This window comes from Carassius carassius, chromosome 45 (genome assembly GCF_963082965.1).
Source record: "Carassius carassius chromosome 45, fCarCar2.1, whole genome shotgun sequence".
Taxonomy (NCBI): Eukaryota; Metazoa; Chordata; class Actinopteri; order Cypriniformes; family Cyprinidae; genus Carassius; species Carassius carassius.
This window is the reverse complement of record NC_081799.1, coordinates 13,431,585-13,459,388: the sequence shown is the minus strand read 5'-3', so window position 1 is coordinate 13,459,388 and position 27,804 is coordinate 13,431,585. Positions and strand designations below refer to the sequence as shown.

Below are 27,804 nucleotides of genomic sequence, written 5' to 3'. Positions count from 1 at the left end.
AGAATTGCATGGCTATTGTCACGTTTTGAGCTTGATAGCAAGGATAGAAAAACTGTATTGTCTGTATGTTGAACAACATAATAGTTATCCTCATAACACATTTGTATAAATGATAAAAGAACTGATGACGGTACACAGCCCTGTGGAGACCCAATGGATGTACAGAGTGTATCTGATAAAACTCTATTCATATTCTATTCAAGTTAAAAAATCCAGGATCCATAAAACCAGGCCATGACTAACGCTGAACTCATATACTTTACAAATGTTGGTGGAGAGTGTTTGGAGTTGACAGTTTTACCTAGATTTCATATGACAGATTATGATTCTTTAATTTCTGAAGATATCAAACATGTTTGATATTTTGAGCTGATTAGAGAGTATATGCACAAGTGTATGATTCTTGCTTTAGTTTATGATGACCATTTTTTCTCTGTGTGTTGGAAAAGTTGTGTAGTGAATTCCAGCCTTTAATTTATTTTAATAAATTGACTATTTTTTAGGTTTTCAGATATCTTTAATACAAGTTTGCCTGTTATCCCAGATTGACAGAAAAGTTGAAAGTATCTTTAGATAGATGACAGAAATTTAGTAATTAATTTAATGACATCATAAGTCTTGATTGAATGAAACATTTATGACAGATAAATATTTAGCACGATCCTCTGTCACTTACAATATCTTTTATTCATCTGACCGAAGTTTTTACTTAATGTAGCTCTGGCCCATGGTTCTGAAATCCATCCTGTGAGTCTTTGCACTTTTCTTATATCTCTCTGTTTTGTTGCCAGGTGAGCTGAAGACAGCCTCTTTATTGGACCGTGAGAAAACTGCAGGTTATAAGTTGATAGCACAGGCTACAGATGGAGGAGGGCTGTTCTGTCGCTCTGAAATTTCTCTGACCATTCTGGATGTTAATGATAATGCACCGTCATTTGCCTTCACACGGTTCATGGCGAGTGTATATGAAAATGCGGCACCCAAGGCTTTGCTCACACGCATTCGGGCTAATGATCCAGATGAAGGTAAGTATTTCACATGTGTAACATTTAGGTTCAACTTTATATGAGTGTATAAGAGGTTCTGTGACTGATGATGTTTTCCTCCACCACTTTATTTTAAATAGTCCTGCAATGTGATATTTTTTCCCCAATGATCCAAGTTGCTTTATGGATCATAAAACTGATGTATACTTTTCATTTTAGTAAAATTATAGTCCAAAAATATGCCTTCTCCCAGGTCTAAACAGGAAGATCGTGTACTCACTTGTTGACTCTGCTGGTGGCATGTTCTCCACTGACCCATTCTCCGGTGTGGTGATCCTGGAGAAGCCTCTGGACCGAGAGGTGCAAAATTCGTATCAGATCAGTATCAAGGCTACTGACCGAGCAGGGGGCGATGGCTCTCTCTCCACCGAGGTGGACCTCACCATCATGGTTATGGACGTGAACGACAACCCACCTTTGTTTCAAAAGCTAGATTACGCGGTCACAGTGCCTGAAGATGTAACAGTAGGAACAGAAGTCCTGCGAGTCTGTGCCACAAGTAGAGACATTGGAGTGAATGCAGAAATCTACTATAGATTCTTGTCCGGAAATGAGCTGGGGAAGTTTTCCATTGATGATTCAACAGGCAAGGCAGAGAGACGCACGTTTTCTGCATAAATAAAATGTATTTCTGGTCTAGCAATATTTTGTTAGAATTCTTCTGGGAGCTCACTTGTGATTAATACAGACAAAGGCTTATTGTCAGTTCATTTATCACTGCTTTTTCACGAATCATTGAAACAAATGTAAGAAAGTCCATTGACTGTAGAAAAGACATTATGATTTGATAAATTGTGTCTGTTAAAACAGCACAATATAAGTGCAGCGAATGGGAAAATTAGTTATGAATGCTCCACGAAACTTTAATAACAGTGCTTAACATGCAGAAAACATGTGAGCGGTTATTGAGAGTTCTCTTTGTGTCTTAAAAAGATGTGGGCAGTCTTTGGAATCCAAATCATTTTTATATATATATTACTTTATAGTTATATCACAAAAGTGTAAAGTGCTTTACTTTATACTTTAAAAGAATTAACCTCTTAAAGGTGCAGCTGGGAAGTACTTTCTTTTGGATATTTTGCATGAACTAAATATTCAGGCTTTTATTGCGTCCCAAGGAGCCTTTGTATTGCGAGTTATGTAACTGTGTTGTCTGTCATTTTCATAGAAATTAATTGGCTTTACTCTGGCTCATGTCTCGCATGATTTCAGGCATCATTTCTGTGGCGGATGATCTTGACTATGAGCTCTGCAAGGATTTTTTCTTGAATGTCGAGGCCTTTGATGGTGGAACGCCTCCCTTGAGAGCCACGACAATAGTGACCATAGAGCTTCTGGACGTCAATGACAACTCGCCTTCATTCAGCGAGGACATCTACAATGTTCTGATCAGCGAGGACCTAGCCATCGGAGAAACGGTCACGAGGGTAAAGTTCTCTCATTAGCCGAGCCACTTCACTGGCATTTAATTAACAGCAGACATAATTTCAATTTCACAGCTAGCGTATAATTTAGCGTATTGCTCGCATAAATCCCCTTAATGAACTTACATTAGTTATTCATTTGTACTGTGTACTTGAGCTGTAATATTATTTACAGTAGGAGGGTGTAATTTGCTTCATGATCTGTATAAATTCAGGGAGTTTTAGCCTCTTTGCTCTCAAATATATGCTAGAATTTATAAGTTTGTTATCTGTTTGTTATGTGCAGCTGTTTGCAGAAGACCTGGACAGTCAGATCAATGGGCGAATCACTTATTCCATTCTGAAAGGGGACCGTGAAAATCAGTTTTGGATCGACCCTGTCACCGGGCTTCTGCAAGTTAACAAGGCACTGGACAGAGAGACGGTTAGTCCTTGGAATGAGCTCGGTTTTTGACTTAGGCTAATGAATCTTGACATCCTTGCGCTGTGGCTCTTCTAGACACTCTCCTGAGATATTGTATGATTTTTGAGTGACTGTGGGTGAGCGAACAGTCCTGTTCTTTAAAAAAAAAAGACATTTATCGAGAGTTGAGTCATTGTGAACTGTTTTTGCCTGACATTTATCCTCCTGTCTCGGTTGCTTAAGGTCTCCAGCTATTCATTGTCTGTGCAAGCGTTTGACAGCGGGTCACCTGCCAAGTCAACCACTGTGAATGTCAATATCGAGATTGCTGATGTGAATGACAACCCACCTGTCTTCTCTCCCGCTAATGCTTCAGCTGTTATTCAGGTGTGAGAGACCATTTGAACTCATTTGTTTGCAACAATAGACATTGATACATACATGTATGCAGTTACTGTTTCTTGTGCTTAGAGTTAGGGATTTCAGTGAAACCTGAAACCAGGACTGAATGATATTTTGAATACATCGTAATAATATATTCACAACATATAATGGTTATCATCAAGAATGTGTCATTCGATTAGATATAATCTACATGATTGTTAGGGCGGAGATGTTTTAATTAATAGCATCTCTGATCTAAACTTCAATAGCAAAAATGGTTTTAGAATTTGTAAGTTTATTATTATTGTTTTTGTGAATCAGTTTAAACTGCCTGTTTTGGTTCCATCAGTTCAGAACTTGAAATATTTGAGCTGTGACATTTTAATTGTATTTAAATGCTTTAGTAAAATGTATACTGCCATTTGGGGTTGGTAAGATTTTTGAAAGTTCTTGAAATTAGTGACATATGGCCAAAGAAGGATTTATTTATCAATAATACAGAAAAAAAACATAAAAAAAATAATACTGGGAAATATTATTACAGTTTAAAATAACTTTTTCGATTAAAAAAGTTTTTTTTAAATTTTTTATTTTTATTCCTGTGATTCCAAAGCTGCGTTTTTGCTGCAGTCTTAAGTGTCACATGATCCTTTAGAAATCAATCTAATATTCTGATTTGATGCTCAAGAAGTATTTCTTATCATCAATGTTGAAACAGATGTGCTGCTTAGTTTTTTTTTTTTTTTTGTGGAAACCATGATTTTTTGATAAAATAGAAAGTTAAAAAAACAGCATTTATTTGAAATAGAAATCTTTTTATTTTATTTATTATTATTTATTTTTTTTATAGTGTAAATGTTTTTTATCAGTTTAATGCACCCTTGAATAAAAGGTTGAAAATAAGTGTACTCTTTTAAAAAAAAAATCACCCTTTCAAGCCATTTTGGTGCAAATTCATAAATATTGAGATATATTGTAAAAAGGCAAAAAATATGGAAATACTGTTCCCCTACTTTTAAGTATTACATTTCGGCACATATCTCATCTCCCTATGGAAATGAATTGTACTGCTTGTTGAGGAGAGGTGTTCTGTGACTTATGATCTACCCCTGCTGGATGATAAAGTGTCTCAAATATCTCATAGACTTACTTTAAAGGAAGTACTTGTATATATATATATATATATATATATATATATATATATATGGAATGTCATATAAATTTAGGGTGGATGTTTTGAATAGGTCTAGGATATAACCACCTAGCAATACCCCTGGACACCAGGCAACCAGCAATAGCACACTAGCATTGTATTATAAACTTTTGTATGGTCAAGCATCGCTCACTTCACTCACATTTTCTTTAGAAAATATGAAAACCTTACAATATAGACCTTTTTTTTGAATGTCTTTTTTTTCTTTTTTTTCTCAAGTTGAACAAGCCTGCAGGAACTACCATCCTCTCACTATCAGTTTTTGATAAGGACTCCTCTAGAAATGGTGCTCCTTTTGAGTTTCGCATTGTGTCTGGAAATGAGGCCAATGCTTTCAGTCTGGACCAGAATGGAGAATTACGGACAAGCCGAGTATTTGGTCCTGATGCAACACGAGAGTATACGCTTGAAATACAGGTGAGTGCAACAGCTCAAAAAAAATGAACTGTCAGTTAAAAGTGAATTCAGAATTAAAGAATTCTCATGTAGGTGTTAATTCAACTACACTCTCAGAATTAAAGGTACAAAAGCTTTCACTGGGGCAGTACCTTTTCAAAAGGTACATGTTTGGACCTAAAGGGTCCTTTTTGGTATTTTAAAGTGTACATATTAGAACTTATTAGGTTCAAAATTGTACTGCTTGAAAAGGTACTGCCCCAGGTACTGTACAGCTTTTCTACCTTTATTTCTGAGAGTGTATGAGCACCTTTGACCTCTGTAAACACATTTTTACAGAATACAATGTCTGACTTCTTTGATTTTTGAAGGTTTATTTTATAACAAATTTTACATATAGTAGTCAACATTTGAAGTGGATCAAAAAAGTTCATTAAAGTTGTCCTAAAACAAGAATGCATTTTGGTTTAAGGTCAACTTTGAAGAAAGGTTTTGATCCACTTCAAATGTTCACTCGTGTATATTAAATACATTCTAAATAATGTATATAACAAAATTTGACTAAACTGGAATTTTATTATTATGTATAAAAAAACATACATAACAATATTCTGTTCCCAAGTTAAATTTACCTTGATTTCTTTTTATGTCACAAAATCACAGGTCCCATATTTCATAACAAGTATGCTCTTCACTGATACTGGTAATAGTTAATAAAATTGGTTTATCTCCTTGTTTGATTACCATGGTTTTAGATATAATTCTTATTTTATGATGGATTGTCATATTTTATGACAAAAGTCTTGGTTTATGAACAATGCTTAAACAATAAAAGTGTATAATAATAATAATAATAATAATAATAATTGGAAAATAAAAATACTAAATAAATAGACAAAAGGTTCTTATGCAACTTTAATGTGATCTTCATATAACAGAAAGAGAAATCTGTTTAAATAAAAATCAACCTCTGGAATCTACTGCCTGTAGATGAAGAAACGCCCATGTAGCTGCTGTGACATTTCTAAGGGATTTAATTTATTTCTTTAGTTTAATGAAGCTTTGAATTGTTAGAATTGTACAGTTTGATCTTGTTCTTGTCAACAAGGCGCGTGACTCAGGGAAGCCTCGTCTGTCCTCCACATCCTTTGTGTTTGTGCGTGTCATCGGAGACAGCCTCTTCAAACCTGTGGCCTTCCCACTGGAAATCAACATTGTCATGGCAGCAGATGTGTTTCCTGGCGGGATTATAGGGAAGATCTATGCCACAGACCGAGATGAGAATGATGTTCTGTCTTTCAGTCAGAGATCACAAATAAAGAGTCTTTTCAAAATAAACAGACAGGACGGGAAGATTGTGGCACTAAATGGCCTGGAGCCTGGAAGGTAAAATAAATGCAAATTTAATTTGAAATGTATATTTCTTCAATTATGGGCTATTTTGGCCTGTGGACCTTAATAAAAAAATAATTTCCCTAAAACTCTTTCATACATTCAATGTTTTATTTAAATAGCAGTAATGCTCAGAAACATTATTATTATTATTTTTTCAGATACTCCCTAAATGCTACAGTCAGTGATGGGCGGTTTTCTGTGACCGTGGGTGTTAGCGTCCAAGTGGAGCAAGCCACAGATGAGATGGTGCAGAATGCAGTCACTCTACGTTTCCAAGACCTGTCCCCTGAGGATTTTGTGGGTGTGTACATGGAAGAGCTAAAGAAGGTGCTCCGTACCTCTCTGGTTGGTGATGGGACGGGTGTTATTGATGGACCAGACCCTCTTCACATCTTGGGAGTGCAGCCACTGAGTCGCTCCAGTCAGCTGGAGGTGCTCCTTGCCGTGGAGACACCAGATGGGGGTTATATGGGTCCAGGAGAGCTGGCTCTCAAGCTGGAGGAGGTGAAGGGTTTCCTAAAGGGAGCACTGAGGGTGGTCAGCGTCTTGGATCAGAGCTGCTCAGGAGAGCTTGAGTGCGGGGAGAGAGACTGTGAGCTCACCCTTAGTCTCGACCCCATCAGCTTGGTCTCCTACACCACCTCCAGAGTGAGCTTTGTGTCTCCACGCTTCAGCAGGAAAGAGATGTGCACGTGTCCAGGTTCGTGATTTGATTTAGTCTCAAAACTGATTCAGATTCATTCCAGGGTTGCCAGATCTCAAACATTTGGCGTGAGACACATGCTTTCATGTTCACATGCTAACCTTAATAAATCCCAGTGAAATAACAAGAAAATGCTAAATGCTTGACCTACATTATATTCTTATATTCTTTATTCTGAAAAAAGTTATGACTTCAAAGTCAGGTGCATATTTCCATTTCACAAAACATAAGAGCAAGCAAATAGCAGCTAACTTTAAACATCAAATACATATAATAAAGCAGAGAACAGAGAAAAATGAGCGATAATTTAGAATAAACATTCGAAATTTCATCAAATATTGTTTTTGAACATCAAATTATTTGTATAGGGAGTATGTTTTATTGGAACAGTAACTATAATGGAATCTCAACTCTCATGTTATGTTCTGGTCATTTATTTGTCCTGGAGAGGATTTTCTTTCCCCCCAAAATGCTAGTTAATTTATTGCATTAGACTAAAATTTGTTGACTTTGCTCTTACAGAGTATAACAGCATCACTTTTCTTTCTTTTTTTTATATTTGTTTTTACTTTTTTGAGGATTTTAGTTATACTTCTGGCATATTGCATATACATTTCTCATTATGCTATATTATTACCTGTCTTTTTATCAACTTGTTTTCTTTCAATCAGTTTTTGAGTAAATATTGCCCATATTATCCGGAAATTATGCCTTTTTCCATAACTATTGCTTTAGCATTATTATTATTATTATTAATATTACTTGCTGGTTCCCCTTTAAAACACTACCATGCACTTCAGTATTGAAAACTGTATAAATACTGTATATTATACTAAAGTAACCTTAAGTATTATGATGAAATACAAAAAAATAATTGTTGCCTCCTCAAAACCTCAAATAGGTGTCTGTAATTGATCTGCCCATTCCATCAAAATCTCACGCCAGCCAGGTAACCAAAGTAGGCAACCCTGTTTATTGTAGGATGCATTTCATAGTGTGCATTATTTATCCTGGTTGATTAAATTCAAACAGTAGCTTGAGTGGCAGAATTTCCATTTGCTTGCTTTCTAACTTTTTTTGAACCCACTGCAGGAGGAATATGTCCATCTTCTCTGGAGCTCTGTGATGGCCAAACGTGTCAGTCTGACATGCAGTGTGTGCGCAGCGGGCCTGCAGCACCATCTCTCTGCCAGTGTCTACCTGACACGCTGGACAAGTGCGCAGGTTCGATCAAATAGCCTTTTCACGCTGCTCTTTTTAAACCCTGGCTTAAGGCCGTGTGTAATGTAAAGGTAAAGCAACATTTTATATTTCAAAAAGAGGGTTTGCAACACTTTCAACACATGCGAGCTGGTAAATATTCAAATGCTTTTTCACATTTAATTGTAGCATATAAGAGAAGATGAAAAATGATAGCAAATACAAAATTACAAATAACATATATTACAGATATTTATTTGATAATGTAAAAATTTAGTTAGAGAATAGAGAATAGATTTTCACCTAACAAATATTGTCTTAAAATTCAAGTGCATTTATTTAAATATTATACTTTACTAGTGTAAAATTTCAAAACATGCAAAAAAAAAAGTCTTACTACATCATATTTTTAATCATTTTAAAGCAAATGGAGATTGATGTATTTATGAAAACATTTGATATGTAAGGCAAAGATGTCTACTTGTTTTTACTTTGGGGAAAACCATATAGCATGATATAATACGAGTGATGTCATATCAAAATGTTTATTTCGAGCCCCTCAGGCAGCTCCAAGTGTGTCACTACTAATAAATAGGAAAAAATACAGAATGCATTTTACTTTAGCTTGATGTGTTGGGCAGAAGTTATGTAAACATTCATTTCCCTTCAAAATAAAGGTTCCCTCTTGTGGAATATCCTGAGGGTGTGTCAAACATATATATTTAAATGACATTTTTTCATACGTGATTAAGGCCAAACACTTCTGTGAATATCTTTTGTGAAAGTGTGTATAAATAGTAGATTTTGAAATATGGTGTTAGCACTTGACTGACTGATTTCTGTACCTGTGCTGGCAGGCCAAACATCTCTGAGCTTTGCAGGGAAGAGTTACATCAAATACAGAGTGACGGACAGTGATAGGAGCGGAGACATGAAGCTGGGCTTGAGAATCAGAACGCTGCACAGCCAAGGAGTCATCATGTACACACGCGCTGACCCCTGCATACTGCTCAAGGTCAGACGGATACAGAGATATGTCATTACATTAGATTATTCATGCATTACTAAGCACAATTTTACTACCGTTCAAAAGTCTAGAGCTGGTAGGAAGTCTCTTATGCTCACCAAGGATTATTTATTTGATCAAAAATACAGTAAAAACAGCAATATTGTGCAATATTACAATTTAAAATAAGTGTATTCTATAATATGTTATGCAAATTATTCCTGTGATGCAAAGCTGAATTTTCATCATCATTACTCAAGTCTTTAGTGTCGCATGATCCTTCAGAAATCATTCTATTATGCTGATTTGCTGCTATAATTCTATACTATAGTATAAATGTTGAAAAGATTAAAAAAGTTCTGCTGCTTTTTTTATATAATTTTTTGGGTAAACTGTTTTAGGATCTTTGAACAGTGGCCTTGCTAAATCAAAGAATTGCTTTTTTTCTCAAAAAAAAAAAAAAAAAGACGAAGAAATAAAACATTTTACTAACCTGAACTATTAAACGGTAGTGTATCTATAGATGTATGTCATATTTAGAAATTTTGGGGGGGCATTATTAAGTACATGTTATTGTAGGTAGGTACTTAAATTTATGTTGATTTCATCTGGTTTTCTGAACAACATTATTGAAGTAAACCAATTGCAAAAATGACATTATGGTACACAATATTACATTTATACAATATTAAGTGAAATAAATAATAGTTTATATATTATTTATATATATATATATATATATATATATATATATATATATATATATATATATATATATATATATATATATATAATTGTATTATTGATCCTGCCATTGTGAGCTTTCTGTGCATTTGTGTTTGCTCTAGTGAGTGGTTGTGTATTTGTGTTTGTTCAGATTGAGGAAGGGCGTCTGTGGTTCCAGATGGACTGTGACAACAGGTTGGACATCCTGGGCATCTCAGGGCGTCCAATCAATGATGGGTCCTGGCACGCCGTGACCCTGGAGCTCACCAGTAACTACACTCTCCTTTCACTGGACGACAGCTATGTAGAGCGCCGGCGTTCCGCGCGGGCCCCTGTCCGCATCTGGCCCTTGGCCGCAGACGGATCGCTGTTCTTTGGGGCTCAGGTGTTGCACGGACCAGTGGGCAGAGGCGGTCAGAGGCCCCCACGGGCACAAGAAGGCTTCCAGGGGTGCCTGGGGTCCATCATGCTCAATGGGAATGAACTCCCTCTTCAGAATAAGAGGAGCCGGTATGCAGAGGTTGCTGGGCTGAGTGATGTGAAGCTGGGATGTGTTTTATACCCTGATCCGTGCCTCGGAGGACCATGCCAGAATGGAGCTTCTTGTACAAAGCTGCCCTCTGGTGGTGAGAAATGAATACATCAATACATAAATAACAGCCAAATTTTCAGATTTGAGTCCTTAGCTCTGTATTAGCTCTGTTTACGAAGTCTTGTTTCTCTTTGAATTTGTCCCCAGACTTCTCATGCAGCTGCCTGCCACAGTTCACGGGGTCCCGCTGTGAGATGGAGGTGACGTCCTGTGTGCCCTCACCTTGTCAGAATGGGGGTGATTGTAAGGCTGTGGGAAACACCTTCCTCTGCAGTTGCCTCAAAGGCTTTACGGGACTCATGTGAGATATTTTATTTCATTATATTCTACTTGTAGGATTTACCATTAAGCTTGCATACATTTCAGACCTTTAAGATGTCAGACCGCAGACAGTTTGGTAGTAACTGAGACAAATGATAACACATAAGACATCAAGTAAAAATGCCAATTTCTCTGGAAGGACTACACAGTACACTGAAAAACAGTAGATACTATTATTTTAGTAATTTTCCTGTGAAATTTTTTTTATGTAATATATTGTATGTAATATACTGTAATATAAAACCAATTATTTTGAAAATAACTTGACAAAAATAATTAGCTCCCAGACATTCAAATTTGGTAATTTATACGTATTTCCATATGTTTTAAATGTATATTAGTGCATATACATATTATTTTATTGGTGTTACCCAATAGATTGTCTATGGGCAATTTTAACCATTCTTCAGTACATTTTTAACTGAATATCGCATCTCTCTCTCTCTCTCTCTCTCTGCTGCACTCTCTCTCTCTCTCTCTCTCTCTCTCTCACTCACAAACAGACACACTTTTTTTTGACAATCAAAAACAATCACAGCTGTGCTAATGATTTTTATTTTTTCATTTTTTAAATTGCTTTGACAATGGTATTTAAAAAAGTGCTTAGACATGGTATTTATTTTTATCTTAACAAAAGCCAAACATTTTAAGGGGCATTTTTTTCTCTCGTTCCAGTGGTTTAACACTCAATGTCGTTAATGAAGAAAAATAGTTTTTCTTCTGAAATCCGTTTGGTAAGGCCATCCTGCATTTAAACAGAATTGGTAATCAGCAGCTTATTTTAATTGCACTCTCTGAAAGACTTGGCATTCACCTGCTGTTTTCCATCTCAGACCTTGATTGTTTGAACTGCTGGTCGAATACATACAGTACATGACACAGTAAAATAGGTATGTTGTTTGCTTGTGTTAATTAGACCTTTCTCACTAATTTCTAAAATCGTTTATTAAATAAATAACAGATTTTAGAGCAGTCCATCAATAATCCCATTAAGGCTTCTCTAATATATACATATATATTTACAATGCAGTTATTCGGTTATTCAGTCATTCAGTTATTTCTCCACTAGAGGATGCTGTTGTTTCTTTTTAGAGGCAAATCTAAGCCTATACTTAACTGACTGAGAAAACTGGGATACTGGGACCTGTGCACTTTTCCTCTCGGTCCTTTTATGTAGCGGGGAGAAAGTAATGAAAATCGAATTGCTTTATATAACTACTATATAACTACTTTCTCTGCTTTACCAGCTGTGCCATTATGTTACGCAATACAAACAACCCTCTCATTATGCTCTCTTATGCTCGCTTGAGAGATTTGTTGAACTTTCTCATAATCAAGAGTACATATAAAGAGTTCTCTGAGCAAACAGATCATCACATATCTGCTGTCTGCAGCACTTAGTGGAGTTCAATTAAATGTGAAAATGTACGAATCATAAGGCAACAAGAATCCTCTTTCTCTCTGCTTCTAAGAACTAATTAGATAATGAGAGAAACACTGGCTGTGTTCAGAATAACAATATTCTTATTATTCATGCAGTTACAAAATGTGCATATTAGAATGATTTTTTTTAAGGATCATGTGACACTGGAAACCGGAGTAATGACTGCTGAAAATTCTGCTTCACATGAATAAAAAAACAGTTGAATTAAATACTAATAATTTTTTAACAATGTTACAGTTTTACTGTTTTTTTTGTTGTTTGTTTGTTTTTTTTCCTTGATCAAATAAATGCAACCAAAAGTGGGCATAACAGAATTATTTCAAAAACACACAAAAAGCTTACTGCCCCCAAACTTTTGAACAATAGTGTGGATACTTAGATGACCTGCTGCATTTGCCAGAATGAGCTGTAGTCACTTCTTGTGTGCGAAAATGTGTACTGTCAAAGAAGGTTCTACATCTGATGAAGAATTGAACTACACTAAAAAGTATTTATGTGTGTGAGTAATATGATTTCAATCTGGTCATACTTCATCTGGCATGTTGTCGTGTGATCTACATAATCACAGTTTTACAGTTCTGCACTATTTATGAATATAACAAAGGCTCTCCTGTGATAGCAAGTGTGTGCTTTGGATGCACATTTCTTCAGGAGTAGTAGGTCATCCATCCATCATCAACAGTTCTAGAAACCAAACATAATTATGAGAGGTACTGCTTTTCACTTACTTTATAGTTGGTATTATATCTCAATATTGTGTCCCGCAATGCATTTGACTTGACCTATTCCCTTCCAGAGTGATGAATGAACTTAATATCTATCAGTCCCATCAAATAAGTCAGAGAGCCAATCAGCAGACGTAATTAATCCAAAATTGAACTGAAAAAGCCAAAATAACACAATGTAGCATACAATTGTTTAAAACAAGAAATCATGCATTTTTTAAAAGGATACTCTACCAAAAAGTTTAAAAAATCTTTTACTCTACACTCAAGTGGTCCTAGATGTATATGACTATTTTTTTATAAAGGAATGAATGCATATAATTCAAGTGGATTGTAACCCAAAAGTGGACATTTCAAAACCAGTCATAAGTAAAGATCATTTTCCATGATTATTTTGATATTTTGTAAATTTACTACCATAAATATATCAAAACTTTTTTATTAGAAATATGCATTGCTAAGGACTTAATTTGGACAACTTTAAAGGCGATTTTCTCAATATTTAGATTTTTTTGCACCCTCAGATTCCAGATTTTCAAATAGTTGGTATACTTTACAGTATATAGTATATAGCTAGTATTTAATTCCCAAAAGTTTGACACAATCCTTCTGTCCACAGATGCGACGAGGATGTGAACGAGTGTGAGAGGGAGGAGTGTGAGAACGGAGGGGCATGTGTGAACACATTCGGAGCCTTCTACTGTAACTGCACCATGGGTTTCGAAGGTCAATTCTGTGGCCAGACTTCTCTGGACGGCCCAGACACTCAGGCTGAGGCCCTGTCATACGTTGGACCGGGAGAGATCATCGGCATCGGCGTGTTGCTCTTTGTGGTGTTGGTCCTGCTGTCCCTGCTGGCTGCGTTCCGCAAAAAAATCCTCCGGAAGGACTGGAGCCGCGGGGAGGCAGTGGGAATCTCCACAGAGACCAACTACATGCTGCATAAGACAGGCATGGGAGCCGAGGGCATCGAATTCAAAGCTGTGCGGGTCAGCGGCGAGGGTCGCACCAGCCTCTATCAGAATGACAGCGCTGGAGGGCCGCCGCAGGTCATGGTGCGGCCCACAGCTTACACGCTTCCCCACTGCCAGGGAATCCTTCGAGGGGAAACGGAAAAGACAGAGGGAGGGCTGGCCACCCTCTCCTGCCCTTCTCAGATGAGCACCTTCCAGGCGGATCCACCACACATCCTCGGGATGACGCGGAGAGGTGTGGCCGTCTGCAGCGTGGCACCCAATCTTCCCCTGTCTTTGTCCCCGAACCCGTCCGAATGCAGCCCTATCCACAAACCTCCGTGGGAAGAGGACCACGATGAGGACAGTGCTATGGAGCATCAAGTCCAAGTTCTGGAGTGGGAAGACAGGGGTTATCAGGCGGACAGAGAGGAAGCGTACAGAGCAGAGGGTAATGATTTGGCAAATCGGCAGTACGTTAGCATGGCTCCATAACTCCCCGTGGCCAATTAAATGCCAGTCTTTGTGTGGATGAGATTATACATATGCACCACAGTCTCCATTTGGAAAATCCATCTTACAATAATGTGTGACGGAGTGTAATTACCTTAGAGATAACACAAGGGTTTCACACAAAAGGAGAAAGTAAAGCATTTAGAGTGAATCCTCAAGATTCAAACAGAAACATCCATCCACATTGTGATAAACACTATGCATAATGCTTTAATCGTAATAATGTATATTAAAAAACTCAGTTTTAATCTAATCTCCCTTCAAAATGAGTTTCTTTTTAATGATTTCATATTCAGCATTCTTGCGATTTTTCATATCTTGAAAATTGACCAGGGACTCAAAACTTGTTTTACAACAAACCAAACAGGAGCCTTTCTCCTTATAAAATACAGCAGCTAGTGCTTATAGTATGTTAGGGTGATTACACTTCCGCTTGTGGAAATGCATTACCTATGTAATGTAAGTTTTCTCTTCGATTTGTGTTCTCAAGTGGATGACCTTGGTCTTGTTAGTGTTTTCTTCAAGCAGAAACTCATTTGTCATGGACTAGTTGTTAGCTTTGTGTGTAGTCTGGGATAAATATAGGACGGATATTACTGCTCTTTCACTTTAGCAGATTTGAAAGATTTTTTTGCAGTAGAGAGTATTAAGCTGTAAATGCGGTTTTGTTTGTGTATGTGCTAGTCTGGTTTTTGGATATTAAATGTCTGTTTAGTGAATGCAATTGGGCCAGTAGTTCAGACTCAACATGGCAGTATTTTCAATTTCTTAAAAATATTTTGTAGTTCATACAGAAGTGACCATAAACACAAAAACTGTTTTCAGTGATGAAAAATAATAAGAAATGCTTCTTGAACAGACACCGTGACAACTTTCAAGCTGTCCCTGAACCATCCCTATTGTTGAGCCCTGTTGTGTGTACTGTAAAGAGTGATTGTATAGTGTGAATGCGTAGCACAGCTGCATGCATTTGCATGTGTGTGGCTCTGTATAAGATTCTGCTGTTGTATTCTTCTGCAGAAGCTGGAAATGCACCAGAAGAGGTCACCTGCTTCTCCGACAGCAGCACGAGCGAGGCACACTCCCTCAGGTCCTTCCAGTCCGATTCCTGCGACGACAACGGTGAGAAACATGCATTGCAAGACCCAAAGTCCTTAACATATCCTCCAAACAACCTTCAAAAACTTTCTCTGCTCAAAATAATATTTAATGTTTAACTATGGAAAAGTTTAGAAATGGTTTTTAAGGTGGATTTTTTAGTGCATCATATTCTGTCATGGTTTAACCATTACTGTAATCATACATAAACATTTCCCAATCCCATATGATCCCAGAACAATCATTAGGCCAAGACTGCAATTTTTGAATAAACCACAGAGCAATTAGATAACATACTGAATGAACACTATGCGTTGATGTTTTCTCACTTCTTGTTAAGCCTGATCTCTTTGCACTCATTAGCTATTTGTATGAGTCTGCCTTGATAAGCTTAATAGTGCTGGCAGTTGATTAAAAGAACTGTATACACTACCGGTCAAAAGTTTGGGATAAGACTTGTAATGTTTTTAAAGAAGTCTCTTATGCTCATCAAGGCTGCTTTTTTTAAATCAAAAACCTTTTAATATAACCTTTTAAATTTATTTATGTGATGCAAAGCTTTTTGCATGTTCCCAAAAAATATTAAGGAGCACAACAGTTTCCAGCACTGATAATAAATCAGTATATTAGAATGATCTCCAAGGGATCTTGTGACACTGAAGACTGGAGTAATGATGCTGAAAATTCAGCTTTGCATCACAGGAATAAATTAAATTTTCATGTATATTAAAATAGAATGAGCTTTAAGCATGACGAGCATAAGAAACTCCTGTAAAATCATTAAAAATGATTCTGATCCCAAACGTTTGACCAGTAGTGTATATCACTTTCTGTATATAAATAACCACTATAGAGATTAATAACTGATGGTTTTCAGTGACTAACAGGAACAGTGTGAAGTTTATCATTTAGTCTTTGGTTTGATTCACTCATGCAAAAACAGCAGTAAACCACTTTCCAACAAAAAGCATCTGTACATGAGACCTTAAATATTACACAGATCACAGGTTGTGTAATCCAATTTCAGATTCTTATGTTTCGTGAGGTTAGTTTATAATTTTTATGATGTTTATTAGCTCTAAAAACAGCAGTATCTCTCTTGTGATTGATGGACAGAAGTCCAGTTGTTTCTCATTAATTAAATATGACAGTGACGCATGTTAAGGGGTGAGTCTAGGGGAAACTGTAACCTCACCATTCTTCTGATTTCAAATCCGGCATTTTGGAAGAATATAAAAGAAAAATTGTTTCTGTAGAGTAACCTCTCATATGTGTAAATATTAAGACCGTTTGCTTCTCCATTTAATAACCCCTTTAATGACATCTACTGCCTAAATTGCAAGTTCTTAGATTTTTTTTAATTATTAACAATTACAGAACATTATTAAAAAACATATGATTAAAAAAATAATAATTTAAGAAATCATAAAATAATAAATCCATAAACTAATAACAATAAAAACATTTAGCCTTTAACGTTTAATATTTAGTTAACATTTAACATTTTAAAAATAAATGCATAAATAATAATAAAATTTAAAAAAAAGCGCATAAGAACAAGTCTTCTGGACTAGAGCCATATGATAGTTTTGAGTGCTGGACAGACTCCAATTAACTCCAATTTGAGTCACTTCCTGCTTTTATATACTAAAAAGACCTGATTAAAAACATGCAACAATATCACAGTAAAATATACTGTACATAAACTCTCACGCACCCAGCTGCATTATAATGACCTAATCTCCTAATTAAGATGACTTACAGTGTCTGATCTTTCCAAAAGGAAATCATGAGGATTAGTAATAACCCTACACTGCTTTAACAAAGTGACAGCCTAAATAGGTCAGAGCAGTAATTGCAATCCATCTGCCTTTGATATGCTCTCCAAACGCCATTGCTATCTTGACTCAGTAGTGTAGTATCACTTCGGCTGTACAAAAGAGATGCCAGACTGACACATCAGAAGTCCACTTGCTTCTGTTTAGCAGATTTCATAATGCTGGAAGGATTACAAATGGGTCATAGTGATTTATATAAATGCTTGTGTAAGGTTTTATTGAGTGTTTGATGTTTGTTTGAAATGTTTGATCATTGATTCAATTGTTGCCTGACATTTTACTCTTGGTTATGCCCTAGCCTCCATAGTGACGGTCATACGACAGGTGAACAATGCAGTGGACACCATTGAAAATGAAGGTATGAGTCAGTTTCTATTACATGACTCATTAAATACCCAACAAAATCAAAATTAGAATAGAATTTTGCAGCTTTTACTAATAGTAAAAGCATAGTGTACTGCTAAATGTTGACAAAATAAACTATGAACTTTCTCTTAGTAATTTTGCCCAGTATTTTCCTTTCTTTCTTTTTTTCTTTCTTTTTCTTTCTTTCTTTCTTACTTTTCTGCATTATCTCTATCATCCATCCATCTTTCTTTCTTTCTTTCTTTCTTTCTTTCTTTCTTTCCTGCACTATCTATCTATCTATCTATCTATCCATCCATCCATCCATCCATCCATCCATCCATCCATCCATCCATCCATCCATCCATCCATCCATCCATCCATCCATCCATCCCAAATATTATTCTATTTTCTGCATTATTTCTTTCTGTTTGTTTGTTTGTTTCTTATTTATTTATTTTTAATAAACATTATTCTTTATTTTCTGCATTATTATTAGTAGTAGTAGTATTTCCATCAGTCTATCTTTCTTTCTTTCTCTTTCTTTTTTTTATAAACATTATTATTTATTTTCTGCATTATTATTATTATCATTATTATTATTTCCTTCCATATATCCGTCCGTCCATCTTTGGGTCTGTCTCTCTTTTAGTAAACGATTTAATAATGTATTTTTAAATGTTGAAATCACGTTAATCAACTTTAATTGTTCATTCATGTTACTGGTGTTGACGAATGTCAACAAATGAAACCTTATTGTTAAGTATAATAATTTTAGAAATATTGTCATGTTGTAGTGTATTATTTAGAAATATTGTAGGCATAATTGCAAAATAAACCCAATAACTCATCAGGACAATGATGCAAAGCAGAACGTCCTGCTTATTAGATAGCTTCTAGGTAAATGAATAAATAAATGGATGTGAAATATTGATATGCGGTGAAAGTATTTTATTGTGTCAGAAGAAAGAAAGGTATAGATCGAGACATCTGGCACTGCAAGGAAATCGGTTGCCTGGATACAACAGTCAATTACACCGTTTAGCATCATTATAGAAGAAAAACTGACCATAGAATGCTGCAACTGACAGAATGAAATATAGAGCTGTAGAGTCAGGTAGAGTGCCATTTAGTAATATCTTATAGTGTTATTCAGTTTAAATGTTAGAGGAAACATGAAAAGATGAAGATGAAATCCCAGAGCACAGGAACTGAAGTGTCCATTCATGCAGGAGTTCAGTCCACGCTGGACAAAGTAGGATTAGAGTCGTTAATTAAACTGCACAACTCTGGACTTGAATAAAACCAGGGTTTAGATTTGCTCTTTAATCAATCACATAATCCAGCATTGAAAACCTGAACTATTTAAGTAGCGTTTAGTTAGTGAAGAACAGCATCCCTGTCCGTGGCTTAGCTGCAGTGACCTGTTTTTGAGGCGCACCAGAGCCAGTCTCTAATTAAACCTGCTCTAGACCAAAGCTGTTTCCAATCAGTGCGAAAACAAGCTGTTTGCTTGAAAGTCTCACACGCTATGGTAATTTTTGCTGTCTGAGGAGTTCCGGCTCCACCTTCTTTCTCAGAGGTCTGGATGAAAGTGGACTGTTTTTGTTGGTTACGCTAAACAGCACAATGTGATTTATCCAAGTAGGACATGTTCCTGGATCAACAACATTTTTGGGTCTTGGACCAGCATTCTTAAACTTTAAAATGGGTAAACTTTCAGTTGTTGCCTTGAGAAAATATTTTTGTTGCTACTCATTTCTATGTATTATCTTATTAATTACTTTTGTATTAATGATTATTTCTAAATAACTTTCTTGTAACCTAAAGTAGTCAGGTTGATTTAAGTTATAATAAGTATGTGTATATGTATTTTAAATGTATACATTTAATACAATTTATATATTACAAATATGTTAAACAATATTATTTGAATAAAATAATTTTAAATAAATTTAAATATTAATTAATTTTAAATATAACTTTATATCATAAATATTATATAAATATAAATTAGCTAATATTTTTCTTAAAAGTTATTTTGAATTTAGATTGAATACAGTTTATATCTTACAAATATATTTTAAAATAGTATTTGAATAATAAATGTAAATTATGATTAATTTAAAATATAATAAAACTTTATAACTATATTATAAATATTATATAAATATAATAAATTTAAATATATTTTATATGATTTAAATATTAATTAGCTAATATTTCTTTTATAAATTAAATTGAGAAAAATACATTTTTATTTAATTAATGAATTGCCCCTTAATAACTTACTGTTTATTCTATTTATTGCTATTATATTCATTACTATTTATAAATAACTGGTGTAACTTAATTAGTCAGGTTGATTTGATTTAAGTTATATTAACAAATATATAATTTGCATATGTTTTTTAAATGTATAAATGTAATAAAATGTATATTTTATGACTAGAAATATTTTAAACTTATTTTGGTATAATTAAAAAAATATTAATATTTTTAAAATAATCAAATGGTAATTATTTATTTTTAATGGAATGAAGCATTTTAATTCTAATTATTTTCTCTAATTAAAATGTTCACATTTTCAGCTGTTACTTTGTTATATTTCGGTTGTTAAATATTTATTTATTCAATATTTATATAGTAATATTTATTTAAGAATTTTCCATTATTACTATTTCATTAAAATATATAATTATATAATTATAATATAATTAATATATATATATATATATATATATATATATATATATATAATAATATTAATATATAATAAATATATAATAAAATTAATATAAACAACGTATGTATTTTAAATCCATACATTTAATGCATTTTATCCTCCAAATGCATTTTAAGATTAATTTTAAATATATTAAAATATACTTTTATTATTAATTAAATAAGAATTAGTTATTTTTTTTAATTCTAATTAAAATGTTTAATTTAACTAATTACTATTAAACGCTTATATGTTATATACAGTTAAAATCTGATGAAACATGTTTATAAAAACAAGGATGTTGAGTAGGTCACATAAAACAAGCTAAGCATAAGCAGTGATATATGGTGTGTTTTCATCTTCTCCTAACAGTTGCAGGTCTGGGTGACGTGCAGCCTCACAGTAGCACCTGTGAGTCCTCTTTATGTTTGGTTTATTGTCCCATTTTACTTTAATTTCTGTTCATCTTTTTCACTTGGTCAGACATATTTCTAAACCTTTACATGCATCGCATATTAAAACATTCCATCTTTAATATTTCATCAAGCATGAACAGGTTGATTGTTCTGACTGTTTTGTTTTTGATTTGGCTCTTGATTATTTGTTTCTATCTCATAACTCATTAAAACGCTCCCCCTGAAACATTTTCCATTTTATGTCTCTACACAGCAAGCCCACACCTCCACTGTGAGGATGAGATATGCATGGAATTCATCAAAGAGTATTTTTTGAATTGTAAGACTTTATATCTTCATTAACTCTACTAAACTAGAGATCTTGTCTATTTCAATATCAAGGTCCCATGACAGTTTGTATTTTCTACTCGAAACAAATTCAAGAAAACAATTCACAGAAAAAAAAAAGTTTGAAATAAGTGTGTATAATAACTGAATAAATAAGCTTTCCATTAAAGTATGTTTTCTTAGGATAATAAAATATTTTACAATATTTGGCCGAGATACAACTATTTGAAAATCTGGACTATGAGGCTGCAAAAAAATAAAAATAATAATAATATTGAGAAAATCACCTTTAAAGTTGTCCAAATGAAGTTCTTAGATATGTATGTCAATAAACAGAAATTAAGTTTGGATATATTTACTGTAGAAAATTTACAAAATATCTTCATGGAACATGATCTTTGCTTAATATCCTAATTTTTTTTTTTTGGCATTAAAGAAAAATCTATCATTTTGACCCATAATAATGTATAATAATAATAATGTCTATTGCTACAAATATACTGTGCTACTTATGATGGATTTTGTGGTCCAGGATCACAAATAATAATAATAATAATTATTTTTAGTATTATTATAATATTACAATAATAAAGGTTTAAATAAAATTCTATAAAGATATAGTATAAAAAAACAACAACAACACAAGTACAAGTTAAGCAGAAAAAACTTTTCAACATTGATGTTTCTTGAGCACTAAATCTGCATATTAGAATGATTTCTGAAGGGGAATGTGATGCTGAAGACTAATAATAATAAATATATAAAGTCATACATAAACTCTTTTACAAATGACATATATAAATCCGCATGTAATGAAAGTTGCATATGCTCAAGCACTTTTTTGATACTCTGAATGTATTTTCCAGCCTATCAATGGCAAACCTCGGAGTGGTTTGATACGTGTCTTCCAGGACTGGAATCACCACCCCGAGACCAGACCCCTACACCACCTCCTCCACCCCTTCCTGCTCCTCCACCTCCCCTGACCCCTACACGGCTGGGCGGCAGCGTGCGGTTGGATGGCAGCACTCTATCGCTGCAGACTGGCTACCCATTACGACGATACCAGGGCCAGAGAGATTTCCACACGTCCCTAACCCTGGACGACAACAGCTCGCCTGTATATGAAGAATACCATCACCCGGATCACTACGACAACGCCTCTACTGTTCAACCGCTGGATTTTAGTGAGGGCCGATCCAGACCCGACTATCATCACTCTAGCCAGTACCTGCTCTCTCACCCTCCTCTACTGGCCTGGGAGGAGCGTCCGCGTGTCTGGGAGGATGCACACCCCTTCGGCAGCCAGCAGGAGATCGACAGACTAGGCAGGATTTCACTTCGGGCCCAACGACTGCGTAGTCAGAGCCCAAAGACTTCTTTGTCTGGCATGAGAGAGTACTACTGACCGTTATCTGGACAAAGAGTCCTTAATTATACTGAAAGCTTGTGATCATGCAACTAAGGACTCGCCCTGAAAATGTGTGCTGATCTGTCTGGAATGGAAAAGTCTAGACTCTCACAGTGTCAACCATACTGTACACTAGTGATTATTCTTCACGTACTTCATTTAAAGGAATAGCTCACCCAAAAATGAGAATTCTGTCATCATTTACTCACTCTCTTGTCGTTTCAACTTATACAACTTTCTTGTGTATAACACAAAAGAAGGTATTTTTATCTTATTTTTAACTTTTTTTCTCTCCATACAAAGAGTAATTATTCTTTATTTAGAATAATGACATTACACAAATATCTTCTTTTGTTTTTTTACTGAAGAAGGTCATACAGATTTGGAACCATGTAAAGGTGAGTACATTTTTGTTTTTGGGTGAACTATCCTTTAACTAGATATGTGTGAGATTGACATTATTAACTCATACTTTTCCATGATCACATCTGAAAAACACGGTGATGGGGGTTTGTGTGCTAGGAATGCTACTGTTTTTATTGAGAAACGACATATTTTATTGATGGAATCCATATACAGCTCTGGTTCTCAACCAGGAGGCCTCAGAAAATGTACAAGGGGGTCTCAGGAAGATTTCAAAAGATTTAAAAACAAGAGAATGCTCTTTTAACCCCCCTCAACATCTTTTTATGTGGAAAAAAAAACAGTTAATGGAAATTAGTGAATGCTTAAAATGCCATGAAATAATTATTTTATCAGGTAGACATTGAGTAAAAACATAAAAAAAAACTGGATATAAAGTCTTAGTTTTAGTAAAACGTCTTGGGGCCTTTGAATATTGCTGTAGACAATGGGCAACCTTGGAGTCAAAAAGGTTAAGTACTGCTGATATTTATGAGTAAAGAGGCCCAAATCTTCCAAGTATGTCTTTGGGCAGCAAGTGTTTTGCTATGACAATAGTCTTGAAGGACAGAGGAAACCGGTTTCATTCCATGGACTATATAGAAGCTGTGGAGAAAAACAAGTTCATGTAATTACATTTTTGTCAAAGCTTCAAGCTTTGTAATGTATGCGTACTCAAAATGATTCCAGGAATGAAAGCACACAGGTGTGTTTTACATAAATGAAGAGCTGTTTATTTAGAGCTGTTTGTATACATGACAAGTACATATAGTATTTATCTCTCATTGCACATCTGGCATTTAAGTGTTTTGCTGTTGTTTTTGTGATTTTGATTTAGTTTAGGAGGGAGCATTTTTGACACTTCAGAAACATATGTTAACTGTTTAGAATGTTATAGACTTAGTGTATGTTGAAGAAAAAAGTTCTCATTAAGGTTGATTTGAGGTTGTGGCTACAAATGGGATTTGTTTTTCAGACTATGCCTATTATATCTCTGTTTTCCTTCATCCCCAGTAGCAATTGCCCATATAATATATACAGTATACAAATCATACTGAAAATCTAAATCTGAAATTTTACTTGGATTATGACACGAATATTATTTTGTTTGTCCTTGATAAATATTTTAGAAAAGGTTAATACCTCATTTGAGTGCTAATGCATAGACTATATGGAATTATTATTTGTATAATTTTTTTTTATTGTTTTTATAGCACCAGAGTCCAGAGCCATTTTACAAGGCATGATAAGCTAATAGGAAAGAGCATGAAGAATGTTTTATTTAATTTTATTTTTAGTTTGTTTCTGTAAACAAACCAGATAATATTTTATTAAAGCAATAAATCTGATTATTTTAATGTTTTTCAGGATGACCCTGTGGGTCAGAGGTTTTGATGATCTGTGTTGTGCTCGTACATGTCAGTATTGTCCATTTAATGTGTAGAAATCACCTTGTATGTATGAATAGAATACATTGTCCAATGTAAAAATAAAAAATTACTACAGCTACCAAAATATATCATCTTTACATCGATTTAAAAAGGATTACTGAGTATATCTCAATAGTAAAGATGTTTCGGCACAAATGCACATCACATAATCTTTTCATGGCTATACAATTAAGTCGTATTTATGTCATTCTTCTAAGAGAGAAGCTTCTGTTCTCTGAAAAACACACATACACAGTTACTTTATGCAAATGTATGTGATTTGACAGTTCATGAAAATTTCTAGTCCTATTAAAATAGTCCTGATTGACACTTAATTGAACAGTTAGACTGACGTTATCACACATAATGAGCTAAACAAATCTTTGCAAGAGCCAATCTTCCCTTTGCACTACAGAAAGCCACAAGAGTACAGTTGAAGATAACAGCGTTATACACAATGTTCCTGTTTTTTTTTATTATATAGTCGTTACATCATTATTTGTGTTCCATCTTTTGTGAAAGAAGTGCACAAAAGTCCGCTCTTGTTAAACGCAAACAATTTAAGACACTCTAGAATTTCCAAATGCATTATTTGTGCGTTTAAAGAGGCAACTGTACAGGAGACAACACAATCCAGTTGCATGATCCAAAGCTTGTTTATGGGCAAGTTTCCAGGAATCCGGCTTATATGATCGAAACATAATGACACTTTTTATTTCTGGGCCTTCTCTCTTTGTTGTAGAGGGACTTCTCCAAGAATACAATGATTTCATCAGAGATGAGGTTTTGTAAACACTGTGTTTCTGTGCGTTTATGCTCTGGGTGCATCAGTGAGCATGACCACTTTTTCTTTTCAGGTTTGGAAGTGTGCTGTTCAAAACTGCAGTAAACTATCTTTAGTGTATTATCTTTTGTAAATCACTTTGGCCCCAAGTCAGTTAGGTGGTGTTACAAACACGCCAGGTTCCACCTCCAAGCAATCACTACGCACGCCCTCACCGGAATACTAAGCACATCCACCTGATCCTCATCACCACCCAATCACCTCAGCACCATAAAAACCACACACACGCACTCAATCGACGTCCAGTCTTGTTCGCAACAAGGTCTTACCTGTATGCTAACTCTAAGGACTAACTCTTCTTCTACTTACCTCTCTCCAGCGATTCTCTGGATCCAGATCCCCAGTGTGTGTGTGTTTGTGGTTCACCTTCCTCCTCTGACGTCTTCACCCAGACTGCACGGATCCATCCCTCACTCCACCCTACACTACCTGCTCCTCTGCTTGTGTCTGTCCAATAAATCATTCTGTCTGTTACTCCTCAGCCTCCCGAGTGATCCGTAACAGAAGACCGGACCAACACCGCCAGGCACAAGCATGAGCCTCACAGACCCCTTTCAAGATCTGGTTAATGCACTCCGAAGGACACTCACGGCTACAACTGCATCCCCAACACCAGCGAGCATTTCTGTCAACGATGCCAGCACTTCATCACCTTTCGTTCACGCCAGTCCCATGGCCCGGCCAGCGCCCTACTCTGGTGCGGCGGAGGAATTCAGCGGTTTCGTCCTACAATGCTCGCTGGTCCTGGAGATGCAACCGCACTTGTACCCCACTGAGAGATCTAAGAAAGCCTTTGTAATTTCTCAACTGCAAGGTAAAGCACTACTGTGGGCAGATTCAATACGGACTCAAAATAACCCAGTTATCCAGTCTTATTCCAGCTTCATCGACCATTTCCGTGAAGTTTTCGGCAGACCAGCTTGGGACTCTTCCATTGGTGAGAAGCTGTATAATCTCAAACAGGGGAAAATGTCTGTCAATGAATATGCCCTTCAGTTTAGGACTCTAGCGGCCTCCAGTGGATGGAACGAACAGTCTTTACTGACTACCTACCGTCAGGGATTGGAACCTCGAGTGCGGTTGCATCTCGTTGCATACGAGGACACCATCGGGCTAGAACGATTCATCCAGCTGTCCATCCGCTTCGCCACTCGTATGCAGTCGTGCCTCGAAGAGCACCAGGGACAGGCGTATTCCTCTACGCCACTCTGCCGACCAGAGGCCGTCAGCTCCCCAGAACCAGCCAGTGAACCCATTCTACTAGACTCCTTTCGTCTCTCTATGGCTGAACGACAAAGACGGCTGGCCCAGAATCTGTGCCTCTACTGTGCAGCCCCGGGGCATGCCATTGCTGTATGCCCCGTCCGTCCTCCTCGTCCCATGGTGAGTGCCATTCTCCCTTCAAGATACCAAATGAAACCTCTCACCACTGTTGTGACACTTACTGCCGCTGACATATCTCTTCCAGTTTCCACCCTCCTCGATTCTGGGTCAGCTGGCAACTTCATCTCTGGCACCCTCTGCCGTCAGCTCAAGCTCGCTACCACGGCAACGCCGTCAGCCTACCAAGTCCACACTATCACCGGCAAGCCGTTAAGCAGGACATGCGTGCGCCATAGTGTGGGTCCCATATCCCTCTAAACCGGACTACTCCATCACGAGGAAATCCATCTGCTGGTTCTGGAGGAATCCACCGCTGATGTGATTCTAGGGCGCCCGTGGTTAGAGCAGCACAACCCTGTAATCTCCTGGAAGACGGGTGAAGTCCTGAAGTGGGGCGACGCCTGTTTCAAGAGCTGCATCTCAGGTTGTCCAGTTCCAGCCACACCTTCCCCTGAACCTCTTCCATTCTGTTCCACATCAGTAGAGAGCCCAGTGGAAAACCAATCCATCGCCATCCCTCACTGCTACGCCCCCTTCAGTGACGTCTTCTGCCCCAAACGGGCCTCCAAGCTGCCTCCACACTGGCCGTGGGTCTGTGCAATCGATCTGCTGCCAGGTGAACCAGTGCCTAAAGGAAGGATATACCCCCTATCCATTCCTGAGGAGAAGGCCATGGAGGAGTACATCAAGGAGGCGCTGGCTCAGGGTTATATTCGTCCATCGACCTCCCCTGCTGCTTCGAGTTTCTTCTTTGTGGAGAAAAAGGACGGAGGTTTAAGACCATGCATTGATTATCGGGCTCTCAACAATATAACAGTGAAGTTCAGGTACCCACTTCCCCTCGTCCCAGCTGCCTTGGAACATCTCCGTGGTGCCACTGTGTTCATCAAGTTGGACCTCCGCAGCACCTACAACCTCATCCGTATACGAGAGGGGGACGAGGGGAAGACCGCCTTCATAACCCCTACAGGCCACTATGAATACTGCGTGATGCCGTATGGACTTGTTAACGCCCCCTCCGTATTCCAGGACTTCATTCACGAGGTGCTCCGGGAGTTCCTCCACAAGTTCATCCTAGTCTACATTGATGATATCCTCATCTTCTCCCGGAGCCTGGCAGAACATCAACGCCACGTTGCGG

The 27,804-nt window shown here is 36.4% G+C and overlaps 1 protein-coding gene across 1 annotated transcript in view; it reads left to right on the top strand.

Moving 5' to 3' along the window:
- LOC132126942 (protocadherin Fat 3-like) overlaps positions 1-22,906 on the top strand; it is a 49,775-nt gene extending 26,869 nt beyond the window's left edge. Inside the window, exons 15-32 of the mRNA XM_059538573.1 lie at positions 792-1,025; positions 1,240-1,632; positions 2,259-2,473; positions 2,757-2,894; positions 3,117-3,260; positions 4,690-4,887; positions 5,975-6,252; positions 6,420-6,961; positions 8,057-8,188; positions 9,022-9,179; positions 10,048-10,522; positions 10,636-10,789; positions 13,598-14,382; positions 15,465-15,566; positions 17,679-17,738; positions 20,823-20,861; positions 21,120-21,185; positions 22,060-22,906. Coding sequence (XP_059394556.1) covers positions 792-1,025; positions 1,240-1,632; positions 2,259-2,473; positions 2,757-2,894; positions 3,117-3,260; positions 4,690-4,887; positions 5,975-6,252; positions 6,420-6,961; positions 8,057-8,188; positions 9,022-9,179; positions 10,048-10,522; positions 10,636-10,789; positions 13,598-14,382; positions 15,465-15,566; positions 17,679-17,738; positions 20,823-20,861; positions 21,120-21,185; positions 22,060-22,601 — 4,655 coding nt within the window. The 3' untranslated portion in view covers positions 22,602-22,906. The remainder of the gene's footprint in view (positions 1-791; positions 1,026-1,239; positions 1,633-2,258; positions 2,474-2,756; positions 2,895-3,116; positions 3,261-4,689; positions 4,888-5,974; positions 6,253-6,419; positions 6,962-8,056; positions 8,189-9,021; positions 9,180-10,047; positions 10,523-10,635; positions 10,790-13,597; positions 14,383-15,464; positions 15,567-17,678; positions 17,739-20,822; positions 20,862-21,119; positions 21,186-22,059) is intronic.
- The last annotated feature ends 4,898 nt before the right edge of the window (positions 22,907-27,804 follow it).